At 35.6% G+C, this 19,463-nt stretch overlaps 1 protein-coding gene across 1 annotated transcript in view; it reads left to right on the forward strand.

Moving 5' to 3' along the window:
* Positions 1-19,463, forward strand: part of AP1G1 (adaptor related protein complex 1 subunit gamma 1) — an 80,019-nt gene that overhangs the window by 34,154 nt on the left and 26,402 nt on the right. The window contains exons 3-10 of the mRNA XM_055305465.1: positions 1,642-1,766; positions 8,678-8,819; positions 10,425-10,521; positions 11,874-11,950; positions 15,242-15,337; positions 15,777-15,857; positions 16,264-16,362; positions 18,786-18,841. Coding sequence (XP_055161440.1) covers positions 1,642-1,766; positions 8,678-8,819; positions 10,425-10,521; positions 11,874-11,950; positions 15,242-15,337; positions 15,777-15,857; positions 16,264-16,362; positions 18,786-18,841 — 773 coding nt within the window. The remainder of the gene's footprint in view (positions 1-1,641; positions 1,767-8,677; positions 8,820-10,424; positions 10,522-11,873; positions 11,951-15,241; positions 15,338-15,776; positions 15,858-16,263; positions 16,363-18,785; positions 18,842-19,463) is intronic.

The raw sequence follows: 19,463 nt of genomic DNA on the forward strand, positions 1-19,463 counted from the left end.
CTTTTGGGCAAGTTTTAAGCAAGTATCACAAAAAGCAACAAATTGTACTCACTAGTCACTAATGACTTTTAGTGTGACTATCTTAAAACTTGGCTCTAAAAAGTACAAAGTAATATTAATGCCTAAGAATAAAGCCTGTCTTCTTATTAGTGTATCTTAATAACAAATTTTTGGTTACTCTTTTTGTGTAATGCCTACTTTTTTTGAAAGCATGATTCTATAAGGATGATAAAAATTTCAGTAATAACTGATTCTTAGAACTTCTTTTCACTGCTAAAATTCTCACTTATAGGATTATTAAATAGGAAGATTAAAAACCCTTTTGTTGAAAAAAGTAAGATTTTCTGATGGTATTTTAGTTCTTGATTTTCTCATTCACCTCAGCAGTGATTTTTCTGCTGACGTTGTAAAAATGACTTTCTTCATCTTCTATTTCAGAAATTGTTCTTTAAAATTTAAATTGAATGCATAGAAGGAAGGGAAGGCTTGTTATATAATCTCTGTCAGTTTTAGAAGGCATTTCAGTTTCCCTTTTGGATATGGTTATTCTTGGAGGCTTCTTTGATTTCATGATAGTATAGTCATTCTGCTAACTTTAGGTGTTTTTAATGGAGATACATCGAGAGGGCAATTTTTAAAAAGCTTGAAAAGTTTTATTTGTAAATTCTTTTACTTTCCTCAATTTCATTTATGAACTTATAGGCAAATTCAGATGGAGAGTAGTCTCGTGTGATTTTAGGCTATTGTACATGAATCTGCATTTGAGCTCCTTTCCTTGGGATGGGGTGGTTCTAAATGGGAGCATAGTTTGCAAAACTCCTCTTAGGGAGTCTAATTTATGTACACCCTTTGAAAACAATTGCTATTGAGGGAACATTTGGCCTTTTCCATGTTAGTCAAGATGGAATGATAAAGTATATCAAAATGATTGTGATCAAGAAAGGCTAAGTAGAGAGACTGTTTAACTACAAAGAGTTTTGAGGTCTGAGGATTTTTATCAATTATGTAAAGAAAAAATCATATAAAACATTTTAGGTTAATTCCACTTCTGAAATTTCCTTTGGCTTTTTTTCTCTGTATTTTTATTCCTCATATCCTAAAGTCTTACTTTCCCTACTATTTGATGTAAGCCCTAAATGTAACACTTTCCACATTAAAGTTAGTTGTTGTCTGTCTCTGCTTTTCAGTTGTATATTCCTGATGTCTAAGATAGTGTTTGGCAGTTTGAAGGATTTCCAATTATGAGTTTTTTTATTCAAAATAGGAAACAGACCTTAAATATACACATAAGTTAGGTGTTCATTTAGTACAACCTGAGGATTAAATTAAGAATTGAGTTATATTTGATTATAGTACTTCACTAGTTAATATTTATTTCTATCTGTGGAAGTAAGGTAAATTTCACAGATTATTTTGGATAGCATATATCACAGGATCTTAATGAGATGGTAATTCTGGAACTTGGTTATCTATTATTAAGGTATCTAAAGATTTTAGTTTTAGTTATTTGCCTTTTATTTAGGCAATTTGGTAACTACTTATTTTAGCCATCCACTGACTCTGGGTTAAAAACACTGTTTTCTGGATTGTGGTAGCAATTTCTTTCTTTCTTTCTTTTTTTTTTTTTTTTTCAATTTGCAGTTGGAGTGCCTCAAGCTTATCGCCTCTCAAAAATTCACAGACAAACGCATTGGTTATTTAGGGGCAATGCTGCTGTTAGATGAAAGACAAGATGTCCATCTTCTTATGACCAACTGTATCAAGAAGTAAGTCTTACCTTTCCTTCTTTTAATGACTACTTTGTGCTTTTAAAGTTTTCTAATGACATCAAGGCTTCTATTTATTGATTTTATGTACTATCTAGAATATATTTGAATTGCTCTTATTTATATGTAAAGAGGATAAGCAAAGGATTAAAATTTCTGTAGGGGAATATTTATTATTATTATTTTTAAGATTTTATTTATTTATTCATGAGAGAGACACACACACACACACACACACACACAGGCACAGACATAGGCAGAAGCAGGCTCCATGCAGGGAGCCTGACGTGGGACTTGATCCTGGGTCTCCAGGATCACACCCTGTGCTGAAGGTGGCGCTAGACTGCTGAGCCACCCGGGCTGCCCTTATTATTATTTTTTAAAATTTTATTTATTAGAGAGCAAGCACAGGGTGGCTGGGGGCAGGGAGATAATATCTCAAGCAGACTTCATGCGCTGAGTGCAGATCCTGACACAGGGCTCCATCCTACCACCTGGAGATCATAACCAAAGCCAAAATCAAGAGTTGGATGCTTAGCTGACTGAGCCACCCAGGTGCACCTGTAGGGAATAATTTAATTAAATGAAGGCATTGCTGTACATCTTCAATCATAGGAACATAGTTTAGTAATGAAACAAGAATTTTGGCCAACATAGAATAATAGAAAAAGCATTGGTATATCAGAGCTTTCTTATATTTCCAGGACCTTGAATACTATAAGGTCCTTGAATACCATTTTATTAAAATGTTACATTTATTAAAGAATGACCAGTGTATGTTCTGAGTAAATACCATTGAAAGGGGGAAGCCTGGGTGGCTCAGCAGTTTAGCACCTGCCTTTGGCCCGGAGCATGATTCTGGAGACCTAGGATCAAGTCCCACGTCGGGCTCCCTGCATGGAATGGAGCCTGCTTCTCCCTCTGCCTGTGTCTCTGTCTCTCTCTCTGTGTGTTTCATGAATGGATGAATAAAATCTTAAAAAATAAAAATACCATTGAAAGGTAGAAGGAGAGGCCTTGCCTGTCAGTGGTCCAATTCAAGATTTCAGGTGCACGAAATTATACCTAGCCCTGTGAATTTTTGTGTCTTTTTTCCTCTCATGGGTACTTTACTAGTCCAGTCATGTTTGTTGAACTTACAAATTGAGGAATGCTTGCTGTATGGAGGAGAACCCAAGCAGGGAATTAGGTCTAGCATCCTTCTTCCAGCAAATGTCTATTAGAAAGTTATGGAAGTTCTGATGGCCTTACTGGTTAAAAGTACTTTATGGTTTGTTTTATGATTTTGGTGTGTCTGTTGATTTCCTCTCCTTTGTAGATTTCTTTTTCGTTTGCACTATTTATTTGTTTGACAAAGTAGAAGCAGGGAATGTAGGTGATCACAATTGTAGTTATTGAACTCTTATACTTTTCTGTGGTCAATAACGTTCTACTTTAAAAATTTTCCAATGGATAATGGAAAATTCCAAAATGAGAATTACGATTTGTTTGTAAATGTAGTGTGTGTCATGTAAATACATTGAGTCTATAAACTTAATTTTGGGAAAATTTTATTTTATGGCTTTGAGATAAATACTAATGAAAATACTAAGTTGATTCGCTTATTCAACAAATATTATTGTATACCTATTATTATTGTATTCCTTCTAACAGCCAGGAGCTGTTAGAAGCTCTAGGGAGGGAGAATGAAAAAAAAAATGGGCAGAGATCCTTGGTATCGTAGAGGTTACATTTTACATGTTCAGCATGACTCTTTTATACATTTACGCTGGCTAGGCCTTTGAGAGTTATTTTAATTTTTTTCTTGCATGCTCTGTTGCCCTCATTACTTCAGCCTTCAATCACATGCTGATGATTTGGCAGTTCTGCCTTACAGCAGGTTCATATTAAAGAGTTAATACCAAACTCAAGTATAGGTTTGTAGCTTGATAAAAATTGAAGAATGAGGTACACAGGCAAAGAAGAAATCTTTGTTTTGAATTTTTTTTTAAATCCAAAGTTTTGTTTTTTTTTTTAAAGATTTTATTTATTTATTCATGATAGTTACACAGAGAGAGACAGAGAGGCAGAGACACAGGCAGAGGGAGAAGCAGGCTCCATGCACCGGGAGCCCGACGTGGGATTCGATCCCGGGTCTCCAGGATCGCGCCCTGGGCCAACGGCAGGTGCCAAACTGCTGCGCCACCCAGGGATCCCTGTTTTGAATTTTTAAAAAAGATTTTATTTATTAGAGAGCACGAGCAGGGCGGAGGGAAGGAAAGGGACAAGCAGACTACTGGCTGAGCAGGGAGCCCGACTCAAGGTTTGATCCCAGTTGGTATTATGACGTGATCCAAGGGAAGACACCTAACTGACTGAGCCACCCAGGCACCCCTTTGGTTTGAATTTTAATGAGACCTAGCCAGACCCCAAAGGAACTTTTTGAGAGAGAACTAATAGTTGGGAAATGATCTGCACTTTAGTCCAAGCTCCAGTTAATTGACTTTGGATCATTTAGTTTTGTTTTTGTTTTTTAGTTTTGTTTTTAAAAATTATGTATTTTTAAAGATTTTATTTATTTATTCATGAGGGACACACAGAGAGGCAGAGACACAGGCAGAGAGAGAAGCAGGCTCCATGCAGGGAGCCTGATATGGGACTCAATCCCGGGGCTCCAGGATCATGCCCCGAGCTGAAGGCAGACATTTAAATGCTGAGCCTCCCAGGTGTCCCTTAAAAAATATTTGTTAACAAATGGGTTTTTTTGTTTTGTAAGGGTTTTTTGTTCAGTGGTTTTTGTTTTTGTTTGTGTGTGTGTGTGTGTTTGCTTTTTGTTTGTATTATAGGGCATCATAGTGTACCAGCAGTTTTTATGTTAATGAACATTTCTCTCATTGTTCATTGGCCTAGAAAAGCTCCAAGTGATTAAAGATCTTGGAATCTTTAAAAATTGGATATGATATTTTAAGAACCTGTATTAATGCAAACTTTTTTTTTTTTTTTTTAAGAGAGAGAGAGAGGGGCAGAGACATAGGCAGAGGGAGAAGCAGGCTTCATGCAGGGAGCCCGACGTGGGACTCGATCCTGGGTCTCCAGGACCATGCCCTGGGCTGAAGGCGGTGCCAAACCGCTGAGCCACCCGGGCTGCCCAAACATTCATAATCATTGAAAAAAATGAATGAAAAGTCAGCTCTAAGGCACACATGGTGGCTCAGAGGTTGAGCATCTGCCTTTGGCTCAGGGTGTGGTCCCAGTCCCGGGATCGAGTCCCACATTGGGCTCTCTGCAAGGAGCCTGCCTCTTCCTCTGTCTATGTCTCTGCCTCTCTCTGTGTCTGTCATGAATAAACAAATAAAATCTTTAAAAAAAAAAAAGCTAAATATCTTGGTAACTGGGAGCCTAAAATGATAAAGTCATAGTTAAGACTTAAACATTTTTACCAGAAGAAAACTTTTTTTTTTTTTTGAGAGAAAGAGCAAGTAGGGGTCGGTATAGGGTGCAGAGGGGTAGAGGGAGAGGGAGTAAGAATCTTAAGCAGGCTCTATGCCAGGCTCAGAACTGACTTGGAGCTTGATCTCATGAGCCTGAGATTCGTGACCTGAGTCAAAATTGAGAGTTGGACACTTAACTGACTGAGTCACCCAGGGACCCCTGACCAGTAATTTTTGCCTTCAAAATTCAAATTCTTACAAAGTAGCAAACCTGGCTAATTTATGCTTTACTTTCTTTTCCTTTCTTTGTTCAGGGAAGATTAAAACTGTTTATTATTTCATTTAAAATGATCAGTAACAAACACCTTACATGGTAACGTCAGTAATGTTTTTTAATGAAAAAATATTTTACAGGGATGCCTAAGTGGCATCTGCCTTTGGCTCATGTTGTGGTCCCGGAGTTCTGGGATTAGTCCCGCATTGGGTTCCCTTTGGGGAGCCTGCTTCTCCCTCTGCCTATGTCTCTGCCTTTCTCTCTGTGTCTCCCATGAATAAATAAAATCTTAAAAAAAAAAAAATTTCCAAAACAAAAACTATTCAAATGAGAAAAATAGTATTTTTGTAAGTCTTTTATACATCTGGCCTAGTGGAAGATAGCTAGATATCATATTTGCCTCTACTTTCTTTTTATTTTTTTTTAAGTCAAGGTCACTGTTAAATTTTTTTTTTTTAGATTTTATTTATTTATTCATGACAGAGAGAGAGAGAAAGAGAGAGAGAAGCAGAGACACAGGCAGGGGGAGAAGCAGGCTCCATGCAGGGAGCCCGACGTGGGACTCCATCCTGGGTCTCTAGGATCACGCCCTGGCCAAAGGCGGCGCTAAACTGCTGAGCCACCGGGGCTGCCCTGCCTCTGCTTTCAATATCTTGTGGACTTTAATAGCCTTTCAAATAACTGGATATTCTTCTTTGATACTATACCAAAACTCCAGAAGTGGTAGTTTTTTAAGGATTAGTTACAATGTAGAATTTCAAACTGTATCAGTGAAGTTTGGTACTTTGTTATATTAAAACCCATTGTTCTGTCTCACACTTTGAATGGAACTTTTACTCATGTATGGGTTTGTAACACCATGGCTAAGTCATTTGGAAAAAATTGGCTCATGAATTAAAGTATTGGTAGACTGTGAATTTCATTATGGCAATACAAATTTTCCAAAATTCTCTTACTTCAAAGCTTGGATTTTATCATTGGCAACAAATATTGTTGAAGTGAAGGCTAAACTTGACTCTTTTTTCCAGAAGATGTCTATCAGATACCCAAATCTTAATAATTATAGTTGTCTGTCAGTTACTTTTCATTTAAAAATCATACACATTTGAAAAGTTCATAGTTTAGTTTGCAAGTGCACAAGTACTTTTCTCTCAGATCATCACTTGAGGATGCAGAAGTTCTTTATGCATGCTTCCTATTTGGTCACATAATATTAAACAGTATGCATTTGAGTCAGGATTTAATAAAACTAATCTTTTTTGCTGCTTTGTCACAGACAGTCTTAAGTGAAACAAATAGACACATTCCTTTCCTCTTTTCTTTTCTCTCTCTCTCTCCTTCCCTTCCTTCTTTCCTTTCTTCTCTTCCTTCCATCCTCTGTGCTTATGTGGTAGTGCATACAATGACTACTAGTATAGTTTAGTGCCATTATTCTGGTTTGTAATGTAATTTTTTGTAATTTTCCCCACCACTGTTTTGCATCATTAGTGCAATTGTCAATACATTTGGCAAATAATGAGTTAGTATTATGAAAATGGTTTGGCTCTTCTGGACCCCATGAAACTGTCTTAGGGCTTCCAGAGATCCTTAGCCACTGAAATCCTTAAGGACCATTAACTAAAGGATACTAAAATGCTCTTAAAGCTGATAGAAGTAGCATAACTCATACAATAATTTACCTTCTGAATAGTAAAAGTTGATTATAATATGTAGATGAATTTACTAGTTCAAGCTTTTAATATTTCAGCTTTCTGAAGGTATACTTCCTGGCTGATTTGTTAAATAATTTTATACAGTAATCAATGTCTGTTAGAAATAGAACCTTGTATATCTGTATTACCAGATACAGGGCCTCACTAAATATCTAGCATAGTTTGTTAAAGATGATTTAATTAGCCAGTTTTTTTTAAGATTTTATTTAGTTATTCATGAGAGACACACACACACAGAGAGAGAGAGAGAGAGAGAGAGAGAGAGAGAGAGAGGCAGAGACACAGACAGAGGGAGAAGCAGGCTCCATGTAAGGAGCCCGACGCGGGACTCGATCCGGGTCCCCAGGATCACACCCGGGGCCGAAGGCTGCACTAAACCGCTCTGCCACCTGGGCTGCCCAGCCAATTTTTTTCTAGTTAATAATATTTTCCTCTTGATTACAAAAAATAAAAGTGTAAAAATTAAGACATCAAGGTTAATACTATACCATAAGGTTAGAGGTTTCAGAGTATTTCTGTTATGATATTTAAGTCTTCTTAAATGCTCTCTCTAGTAGTGGGGACTGTGTTTTCTGAATTTTTTTTTTTTTAAGATTTGGTTCATGTATATATATCGTCATTTTTTTTGGTAGTTAGTAGTGGAGCTTTTTTTTTTTTTTTAAGATTTTATTTTTTCTGTGAGAGGCACAGTGAGGCAGAGACATAGGCAGAGGGAGAAGCAGGCTCCATGCAGGGATCCCAATGCAGGACTCGATCCCAGGACCCTGGGATCACACCCTGAGCCGAAGGCAGATGCTCAACCGCTGAGCCACCCAGGTGTCCAAGTAGTAGAGCATATTAATTTTTTTTAATAGAGAGATAATGTTCACACTCACACTTGGGGGTTGGGGAGAGAGGGGGTGTTGGGGGAGAGGGGAGGGAAGAGAGAAAGAGAGAAAGAATGAATATCTTAAGTAGCCTCCTCACTCAATGTGAAGTCTGATGCAGGGTTTGATATTACAACCCTGAGATCATGACATGGAATGAAATCAAGAGTCAGGTGCTTAACTTACTGAGCCACCCAGGCACCCCCACGGATCTTTTAAACATACAATATACAGTTGTGTTTCGCATTTCTGTCTTTGTTGATTTTCACTTTCAGTGGTTTGTTGAATATTCTGAAGTTAGCTAGTTTTCTTCCTTCCTTCCTTCCTTCCTTCCTTCCTTCCTTCCTTCCTTCCTTCCTTCCTTCCTTCCTTCCTTGTAGCTAGTTTTCAACAGATAACATGCTGTTTAATTTCTCTTTGGTATTTGGAAACGTGGAGTTGTAGTAAGCCTGTAGGAGGCACTGTCAGTTCACTGTATTGGTGATTTGTAATTAAGTTAAACATGTTTTTGCAAAATAATCCTATTCATTATTTTCTTTACTGGAAAAATTGTGAATCACTCAGAGCTTCCTCATTAGATTGTGAAGCTTCTTTATGCTGAGCACCAGGCAAAGCATATTCATTTCTACTTTTTTCCTTTCTTTTGCAGTGATCTTAATCATAGCACGCAATATGTACAGGGGTTAGCACTTTGTACCCTCGGCTGCATGGGCTCTTCAGAGATGTGCAGAGATCTTGCAGGAGAGGTAGAGAAACTCCTGAAAACCTCCAATTCTTACTTAAGAAAAAAGGTAACTTTTAATGAAACCAAATGTCTGCATTTGGATTAGGGAATATTATGGAGATGAGGCAAATTTTCTTTGTTTTTTTTTGGGGGGGGCAAAATTATTTTTGAGAGGTCTGATGATATAACCTATCTTTCTCTGCAGTAAATATATTCTAAATAATTATATATGAATCAAGTGTTTACAAATCAAAATCTTTTTATACTAATTTTGGAGGTGGGTTTTTTAAATTGGTGATTAACTTCAGTTGATAATTGTGAACACTTTAATTCTTCTCTTCATTCCTCTTTTTTTTTTTCAAGGAAATGATTTATAAACAAGCAAATGTTACTGAATTTCCTAGATACCTGATTACTTCCTAATTTATCAGATTCTAAACAGTATTAAACAAAGTGAAAACAGAATTTTAAGAATTCACTTTTTTTCTAATTAGTGCCTATGTCTTTGTATTAGTGCCTTTGAATCTCTGGAAGTGCAGTTCCATTGGGACCTAGATAATTATTAGAAGATGATCTAGAATACACTTTCTAAATTGATGTATTTAAATGGAATAGTAATGGAATACAGTGATCTTACTCTCTTATGCTTTTATATGTCGATAGAAACATTTTTTGTTTTTGAAAGTTGTTCTTGAACCCTGTAATCTCCGTAAACAAGAGGTGTAAAATATAGAACTCTGAAGAAGTGAACACTTACTATTGCCTGGCTGATACTCACTGTGCCTCCACATTAATGGTGTGAGATGAGATGTTGCAAGGGCCATGCTGTTTTCCAGGATCATGGACTGTTAATGATGATTGTAAACCACAGCTAGTGCTTTCTCTTAAAGAATCAGTGGGCTGGAAAAAAAAAAAAAAAAGAATCAGTGGGCTGCTCTTGTTCAGGAAGTACATTATTTCATTAAATAAAACATTTTTGTGGATTGGAAAAAAATTTTTCCCACAAATATAACTAGGGGAGAATTAGCTGAAATATTTTCTTGTTACTATATCTAAAGTTTTGTGGTATATAACTCCAGCAAATAGTAATTATACTAATTTTTGGCCGGCATAATCAAAATCAGTCTTTGTACCTTTCTTTCCAGTGAACAAACCAAAACCATCCTTTTCTTTAGTAGAGACTATCTAATTATCAAATGATTTTCTTGATAGCAGCAAAGAATGAATTGGGGAAGATATAGATATTATTAAAAGTAACAGCAGTAAGATGTCATTCAATTGCATGGTGTTTTTATGAAACCTTTTGGTCATATCTTAAAAGAATGAGTATCACAGATTAAGTCTATTTTTTACTGTGCGAAACTCCACATAAGTTATATTAAATTTGTTAGATAAATTCATATTAACCATAGTCTAGTCTAGGAACTTTTTGTCCACTTATTTAGTGGATTTATGAGCAAAGGGACAGGTGAGCTAAAAGTTCTCATTCATGAAATAGTATAAATTGGAAAGCCCTAACCAGTTAATATATAATAAATCTGATGTGTAACTTCTTTCTTCTTTATTCTTTTAGTAGGTGAACTAGATAAGGTTTTTTGTTGGTGTTTTTTGTAAGATTAGTTGCCCTGACTTAATTGAAATAAATCTTTTGTCCTTTTTATTTTTTTTATAGGCAGCACTATGTGCTGTTCATGTCATCAGGAAGGTTCCTGAACTTATGGAGATGTTTTTACCAGCAACAAAAAATTTATTGAATGAAAAGAACCATGGTAATGTGATTTGGATGCACTTGTGAAGTATTAAGGGAAGAGAAAGGCTCAGGCAGTGTTGGCCTTCTATTTCAGTGCAATGGACTTGCCTTTTTACTGTGCTTAGGCTTTTCCAGGAAGGGCTGATGGGTCAAATCTTTGTTTTCTCATATCCTATTTTTATAATTAGAGATTGATTCCTTCATAGTAAACTCAGTTTTCATTTTCGGTCCTCTCACTATATTAAAAATACTGTGTTAAGTTGCTAATATTCAGTGTAACTAATAAGTGATCCCAGCCTTGATTTCCATATGTAAAACACTTTGATTTCCTGGCTGTTTTATAATAGAAGAAAACGTTATTTTTTAATTGCATTGTAGGAGTATAAGATTGATGAAAATCCTTTGGGTTACTTGTAATAGGAATTGATAATGGGCACTCAGATATAAAATGAGAGAAATTAAATGGAACATGGCTGTCCTTTCCCAAACATTTTATTATTATTATTTTTTAAAGATTTTATTTATTTATTAGAGAGCAGGAGAAGAGAGTATGAGTCAGGGGGAGGGGCAGAGTGAGAGGGAAAAGCATACTCCTTGCTGAGCAGGGAGTCTGACAGGGGCTCTATCCCAGGACCCTGAGATCCTGTCCTGAGCCAAAGGTAGATATTTCACTGACTGAGCCACCCGACACCCCTCAAACGTTTTATTCTTATTTTGAAGTTAGTGAAACAAGTTAGTGAAAAGAAAATGCATGTGTCCTACTAAATGCTAAGAGAAAAAAATGTTAAGGTATATATAATTTGATTAATTCAGTCCTGTGCCTAGAAGGCTCAGAATAAACTTGTTGAACAAATAAATGGTTAGGGTACTTATTATTAGTGGAGACTATTGTGAGATCCTTTTTACTCACCCTGGAACAAGCATATTCACTTTGTAATCCATAATTACCTTGGAGTTTTGATTGATTTTATCTGGAAATTTAAAATCTTATTAAGATTTTTACTTTTTAAGTGATCAGATCTCAGCTAATAGCTTATTAAATATGGGCCAGATGATACCTAGCTTATAGGGACTGTGAGCATGTCTTTATGGATATTCTCTGATGGAGAGACACTTGTGTTGGTTTTCATTTTTTAGCAGTTATGCTCACATAATTGTTAAAAATATTCTGATTTGATTGACTTGACCAGTATTAAATCAGGCATCTATTAAATACTTCCTTTGTATTCGCCTCAATGCTTAGTTTCTTTGGGAATTAAAAAAAGTAGCAATTATCCTTTTGGAATTGACCTTCAGAACTCAAAGCCTTGTTCTATGAAGTTGAATAATATATAGCCTCATTTTTAGTTTTTGTTTGCTCTTTTATTTCAGGTGTCCTTCACACATCTGTAGTCCTCCTCACAGAAATGTGTGAACGAAGCCCAGACATGCTTGCACATTTCAGAAAGGTAGGTATCATTCTGTATGCCTTTCTTGATTGAAAAATGATTTTCTGAAAAGTATATGATTTTCCTCACTTATGAATTTTCTTTTGAAAGGAAGTTACAGAACTGAATAAAGGACTTGACCAGCCCTGCTGTGTGGTAGGGCTGGAAGCCAGGTTTAGGCATATAAGAACTGGCAGTAATACAGTTGTTTTCCCTTTCATAATAGAAGTCTTCTCTCAGTGTTGGCAGACCTACCAAGCTCTCATGTCCTTTATCTTCTGTTTTTACGCTGAAGTCAGGAAATGTAACCTGAGGTCAAATTACAAACAGGAATTGTGTGTGTGGGTGTGTGTGTGTTTAAAGGCAGGTTTTTTTGTTTTTTGTTTTTTTAAAGGTGAAAACTGCAAAGTGAAATTTGTTTTTAAAACATTTTTTAAAAAATATTTTATTTATTTATTCATGAGAGACATAGGGAGAGATAGGTAGAGACACAGGCAGAGGGAGAAGTAGGCTCCATGCAGGGAGCCCGATGTGGGACTTGATCCCCCGTCTTGAGGATCACGCCCTGGGCTGAAGGCGGCGCTAAACCGCTGAGCTACCCAGGCTTCCCGTGCAAAGTGAAATTTGACATTACTTTTATATAACACAGGGTCACTCTCTGTTCATTTTAGGCTGTTGACTAGTGATGGAAGTCTGGCTCTTCCAAGTTTTCTCTTCCTTTTTTTTACAGCATTATAAAATGGAAATTTTTGTTTTTTTCACTGGCTTTTGAAGACAGTAGTAAGGAGGCCTGGGAAAGACTGTACTTTGGGTAGTGACATGCATTTAATTCCTTTTATAAGGTGCTGATCACTCAGTAAATGGGAATTACTTTGTATTTGAGATCTAATGAGGTTCTAAAAGCAGTTCTTTTTTGGCTTTTTTTCCCCCCTTAGATGTTCATGTCTTTATTAAATTATTGTAAAATAGTATGAGGCCTGTATCTGTCCCTAATGCTTGCTTTGTATGTTTTGTTCCTGTTGTCTGTTTGGAATCCTGCTGTATGTTAGAATGAAAAGGTAAGAATTAACCCTCTTTTAGATGGTGCATGCTGGCATTAGGTCCTTAGTAGCTTTTGTGCATCCATCCACAAATGTGGCTTTTAAAAATATACTAATGCTGAAGCTGTGCTTAATACTATGAGTTATTTGTTCAAGCATTTTTGGCTAACTCCCTAGTCCAGTTTTTTGTCTTGTCACTTCTCACTCCAAAGTCAGCCTTGGATTTCAGTTGCAGCCTTTCCTGAATTCTAAGCCTCCTTCTCTGCCTTTTCTTCATCTTTACTTGAGAAACTTTGAACAGTTTCCCAGTGTCTTTGGTGATGGCAATTCCAGATCAGTTTGGAGCCTTGGCACAAAACTCTGCTTCTTTTTGAAGTAGATATTTTAGAGCCATGTGTGGGTAACCTCATACTTTATAAAAAGCTCTGTATGTACTTCTGATCCCTCAGTTCAGACTTAGAGCTTTTATTTCCCCCTTACCTACACTTAATCTGCCTGGAAATTTTGAAATACGAAAAGGATCTTGAGGTAGAGTGGGTGGGCATCAACTGATTTTCATGGCTGCAGCCTTTCCCTTTGTCCTCTTATTTTGTTTGTCTTGTCATCAGTTTTAGTAACTTGCATTTTTGTCTGAAAAATAAAGCTGGGTTCCAAGAATTTGTATGCTAAGCATTTAGACATTTGTGCTTTTTGTCCCAGGGCAACTTTATGTGGTGTGCTGGTCTTTTGTCAGTGAATAAAAAAACTTCCTAAATTTAATAGCCCAAGGAAAAAAGACTTCTCCAAGAAATCAGATTAAACAAATAATTAGGGATATGTGTAATACAAAAAAGTAGACCTTTGGGAAGTATGCAGAGTGAGCCACTATTTGTGAAGAGCTTTGTAACTAGGTGGTCCAGGCTTTATTACATTGTAAAGGAGTTTGCAAATTTATACTATTCATTCTTACCTCTAATATAAATCTCCCCACAGTTGGCAGATTTCATGGGGATTCTGTTTAGAATTTATAGGTCACCACCATAACTTAGATTTGTTTTAATCTTGGAGCTACTGAAGTTAGAATTTTGTTTGAATGGCTTATGGATCACTTACTTTGAAATGTTATGGACATACTTCTTTAAATTCATACAGGTTATGTTCTCTTATGTTTAAAAGTGGCCTCAATGTTGTGAGTGCATACCTTGGTCTTTGTTTCAATTGTGATCCCCTTTTAGAGTTGGGCAGTAAGGAGGAACAGAGAACACAGAAGAAGTAAATGAGTTACCGCAAATTGGTTGGGGCTGTCCTGATTGCCTCCAAAAGAGATGCTATTCTCTTCACTTTGGACACTTGTTTTCTTAATTTTAGGTGATTAGAGTTTTTATAAACATAGCTCAGTTGAGTTTTTAGTTAGAGCCTGTACGTTTCTATTGTGGCACATTTTGGAATAGAGTTTAATAAGCACTTGATTAACAGAATGAAATGAATGATAATATTTAAAGCCTTTAAAAAAATTCTGCGTAGCCATAAAATCGCCTCTACCATGTGTTAAGATTCTAAGGGCAAAGTAAAAGGACAGGAGGGGAATTCTGACTATAAGGAATGTATATCATTAACAAGATGAGACAAGAAAGCAGGCAACAGGGTGTGTATAATTCAGTGCTGAAATAAAATTTTACCAAAAATTGTATCTTATGTGTTAAGAGTAGGAAATTATTCATGGCCTTGGTATCTTCTTTAGGTGAAAAATAGAATGTTTCATGTGTCTTTTCCGTTTGGTTAGTGTTGGAGGCTTTTGTATTCCCTGTTGTTTGTTGGAAAAGAATATAACTAGCCCTATCTTAAGAGAAGTTTATTTTTAGACTGTAATTTTAATAAGATCATCAGTATTTTTGGTAATAATGTTTTATATACAGATGTTTGGATAAAAACTGAACATGTTTGTGTTACCTAGGTATGTCAAATTCTGTAGAAGTAGAAATGCAGTATGCCCTGTAGGCATCTGTTTGACTTGGTTCCCATAGGCTTTCTGACCTCCTGTTATTTGTAGTTTCTTTGTATATATAACTCTGGAGTAAAAAAGTCTTGTTTTTCCTTGAGATAAAATACATATTCCTTCTTGAGTTCTTGGCCTAAATACTCCTAAGTTATATTTATCAAGCATCAGCAGTATATACCAGCATATGGTATCAGTAGAATTTTTTGGATTCAAACCCTTGACCCTTTTTAAAAGCCTATTCATGAGAAATTCTTTGATGTTCACTGTTATTTGATGCATCTTTCTTTTCTGCAGCTTGTGCCCCAATTAGTTCGTATTCTAAAGAACCTCATCATGTCGGGATATTCACCAGAACATGATGTTTCTGGTATCAGTGACCCCTTTTTGCAGGTGAGGTTGAAAGAAAATTTTGGAGAAATGAATGTAATACCTTTGGAATAGACTGTCTCTTTCGTCTTAAGTTTGTGTCAGAAATTTGGTAGTTAACTGATTAATTACATTGATATAGTAAATAGTGACAGTTCTACATTAATAGAATAAAATAAGTAATATGTAATAAGTACTGCATATAGACTTATCAATATGATATGTCTACAGGTGGTAGTATACTTTAGCTGTGGAGTGATAAAATATGGGTTGTCTAATTACTTCATTCAGACATAGAAGTATATATTATTTCTCTAAAGTTAATATTTAAAATTCCTCTGTTTGAATTATGACCATTTCTAGTGAGATTTAAGACTTCATTTAAGTTATTTGAGTTTCATACCAAGTCAGTTCCTTTGTGCCAGCCATAATTAGTAAACACTAATCATATTTTGCATACTAGGTACGAATTTTGCGGTTATTAAGAATTTTAGGACGAAATGATGATGATTCAAGTGAAGCTATGAATGATATATTAGCACAGGTGAGTAGATTCAATCTGCATTATATTATTATTTTTTAAAGATTTTATTTATTCATTTATGAGAGACTCAGAGAGAGAGTCAGAGACATAGACAGAAGGAGAAGCAGGCTCCTCACAGGGGGCCTGACGTGGGACTCAGTCCCCAGACCCAGGATCGTGGCCTGAGCTGAAGGCAGATGCTCAACTGCTGAGCCACCCAGGCGTCCCTCAATCTGCATTATATTAAATCTTCATTTTAGTGGAGCGGGAAGTAGAGCGATGGTGGTTGGATGGAACAATATTTGTCTTTCCTGATTGGTGGCTGTAATCAGTCACAAAATGGCTCTTGTTACTTCTGGATATTTTTCGGAAGTGGGTTTTTTTTTTTTTTTTATCACTTATATACTGCCTTCTTGTGACTTTGCAGGTTGCCACAAATACGGAGACTAGTAAAAATGTAGGAAATGCTATTCTTTATGAAACGGTTTTGACTATCATGGATATTAAGTCAGAGAGTGGACTGCGAGTAAGTCTTTTTTTTTAACTTTTTTTCCTAAACATTTCAATTAAAATAAATAACTTAGACATGAGTACTTTAGAAATGAATTGCATTTGGAAATTATCTTTTAAGAAAGTGATGCAGAATGTATAATGCTGTGTTTTGGTATTTGAAGTAACATTTCTTCCATTGACAGTTTTTAATACTGATTATAATAAAGTTTGGAAGCTCTTACATATAGTTAGATATATACAAACTGTTGGGTGAAGGGAATATTTCAAAGAAGCTTTTACTAGAGCCATGATTTGAATTATATTCATCACTTCAGACAAGACATCATATTTGAGCTAATTTGTTTTTCATAAGTATTTGTGTTTTTTTTTAAAGAAATGAACACTTAAACAGTAACAAAGGTATGTAGGGAGGGAAATGTTTGCTGGTTGCTTTCATGTTCTAGTGGGGAGTACAGTTATTCTTTTCTCATGTATTTTTTTCAGAAATTTAAAAATGTGTCTGTATATGTATATTTCTTCTCTTCCTCACTTTTAAAAACCTTTGTTTTGGTAATAATTTTAGAGTTCTAGAAAAGTTGCAAAAATAGTTCCGAGTTCCCATATATCTTTCACTCAGTTTCATGAGTGTTAACATTGTGCATAACTAGAGATAATTATCAAAACTAAGAAGTTAATATTGGTACCATACTAAATTACAGAATTTAATCATATTTCAACAATTTTCCTACTTCTGCCCTTTTTCTGTTTGAGGAGCCAGTCCTTGATCCCATGGTGCATTTAATTGTCACGTCTTCTTAGCATCCTCCAACATGCAGCAGTTCCTCTGTCTTTCCTTGCCTTTCATGACTTTGACACTTTTGAAGAGTACTGATCAGTTACTTTGTAGAATGTCCTCAATTTGGCTCTCTCTGATTTTCTCATAATTAGATTGAGGTTATGCTTTTTTTGGTAAGACCACCACAGAAGTGATGTGCCCTTCTCAGTATCATATCAGGAGATACATGCTATCTATCTTTCTCATTACTGGTGATATTAACCTTGATCATTTGGTTAAGGTGGTGTCTCTTGTGTCTCTCCACTGTAGAGTTATTATTTTCTCCTTTGTAGTTAAAAATACTTTGAGGGAGACACTTTGGACTATGCAAATACCCTGGTCTTAGACGTTTTGCCCACCAATTTTAGTATCCATCAGAGAATCTTGTCTGCTGTAGTTATTAGGGTGGTGTTCCAATGATACTTTTCTATTCGCCTTATTTATTCCTCATTAAATAATTGGAATTTTTCTGTAAGGAGAATTCTCCCTCATGAATTTATTTGTTCTTTCAATCACTTAATCACTTAATGGATATAAGAATTGCTAGTCATAACCTTGTAAGAAACAGATTTACTAAATACAGTCCGTTATTTGTATACAGTTCTTTTTGTCTTTAACATTCCAGAATACAAATAACTTAACCAAAATTACTTAGGTTAGTTTTCTTCCTCTCCCTCCCTTTCAGGCAAAATGATAATGTATCATATATATTGTCCTGCACCTTATTCTTTTCCCTAACATTATCTTGGAGCTAGTCCATATTCATGTTATAGAGACCATTCCCATTAAAATAAAATGATGGTGGAATATACATAATATAAAAATTAGCATTTTTAAGTCTTTAGTTCAGAGACATTAGGTATATTCACATTGCTTTGCAACCACTACCACCACCACTGTTTATTTTCTCAACTTCTTTGTCTTCCCAAGTTGAAACTGTGTATCCATTAAACAGTAACTTTCCATTATTCCCTACCTTCAACACCTGTCTACCATCATTTTACCTTCTGTCTCTGTGAATTTGACTATTCTAGATACCTCATGTAAGTGGAATCATACAGTATTGTCCTTTTGTAGCTGACTTTTCACTTAATCATGATGTCTTCATGGTTTATCCATGTTGTAGCATGTGTCAGAATCCTAATGGCTGCATGATATTCCATTGTGTGGATGTACCATGGTATACTTAGCAAATTTGCTATAAATGGCCACTTAAGATGTCCCCAATCATTTGTGATTACAGATAGTGTTGCAGTAGATTCTTGTGCATATGTACAAGTGTGTTTGTCAGATAATTTCTAGAAGTGTAATTGTTGAAGCAGAGGAGATACTCAGAATATGCATAATTATTGCCAGATTTTTCTCCAGTGAGGCTTTGCCAATATTATTCCTCCACTAACAAGAATTTAAAACATAATCTTCCAGCAATTACTGTTGAAATAGAATATGATTTTAAGAGTTTGCCTTCGGATTTTTTGTTTTGTTTTGTGCTAGCCATCTATAGAAATACCATCTATTTCACTTTTAAATAGTTTGCATGATCAGAGGCCAGGAGGTGTGATCCTTAAACAATATAAATGTTTAGTTTTCTTAGATTTTTAACCTATGCTATTTCTCTTTAGGTCCTAGCCATAAATATCCTGGGTCGTTTCTTATTGAACAACGACAAGAATATTAGGTAAGTCAATTGGAAAATATCGTGTATCTTGGTATTACATGGTATTTTCAAGAGTGACTTTGCTCAAGATTGCGCATGTATTGAGTGACATATCTAGAACTTCAACTCAGGATTTTTATTTTTGGTCTTAAAACTACTATTGTGTAAAGAATTTGAGGATATGCCTTATGACTTAACTCTTACTTTTGTTTACATTGTCAATTTTGGAGTCAGCAAACTTTCTGTGAAAGACCAGATGGTTAATATCTTAGGCTCTGTGGGCCTTAGGGTTTCTGTGGCAACTATTCAAAACTCTGGATCTTGGTATGAAAGCAGTCATAGACTATGTAAGTGATGAATGGCTGTGTTCCAATAAAACTCATTTATAGAACCATACAGCAGAGGGGCTAGAGTCTTGTAGGTAGAGGCTGTGGCTTGCAAATTAAGAAAAATATAGCATTTTGTGTCACAGACTTGGAATGTGTTTGTGAACTCCAGCTAATTTTTTTAAGTAGGTGAATTTATCAGTATTTTATTTTGTTACTTTGTGTAGTATACCCTGCTTGCCCTTTTTCTTGTTTTAATCAGGAGAAAATATTGTTTCTTACCATGTTGAGCATTTAAAAATGTGTAAATAATCATT

This window comes from Nyctereutes procyonoides, unplaced genomic scaffold (genome assembly GCF_905146905.1).
Source record: "Nyctereutes procyonoides isolate TBG_1078 unplaced genomic scaffold, NYPRO_anot_genome, whole genome shotgun sequence".
Lineage (NCBI taxonomy): Eukaryota > Metazoa > Chordata > Mammalia > Carnivora > Canidae > Nyctereutes > Nyctereutes procyonoides.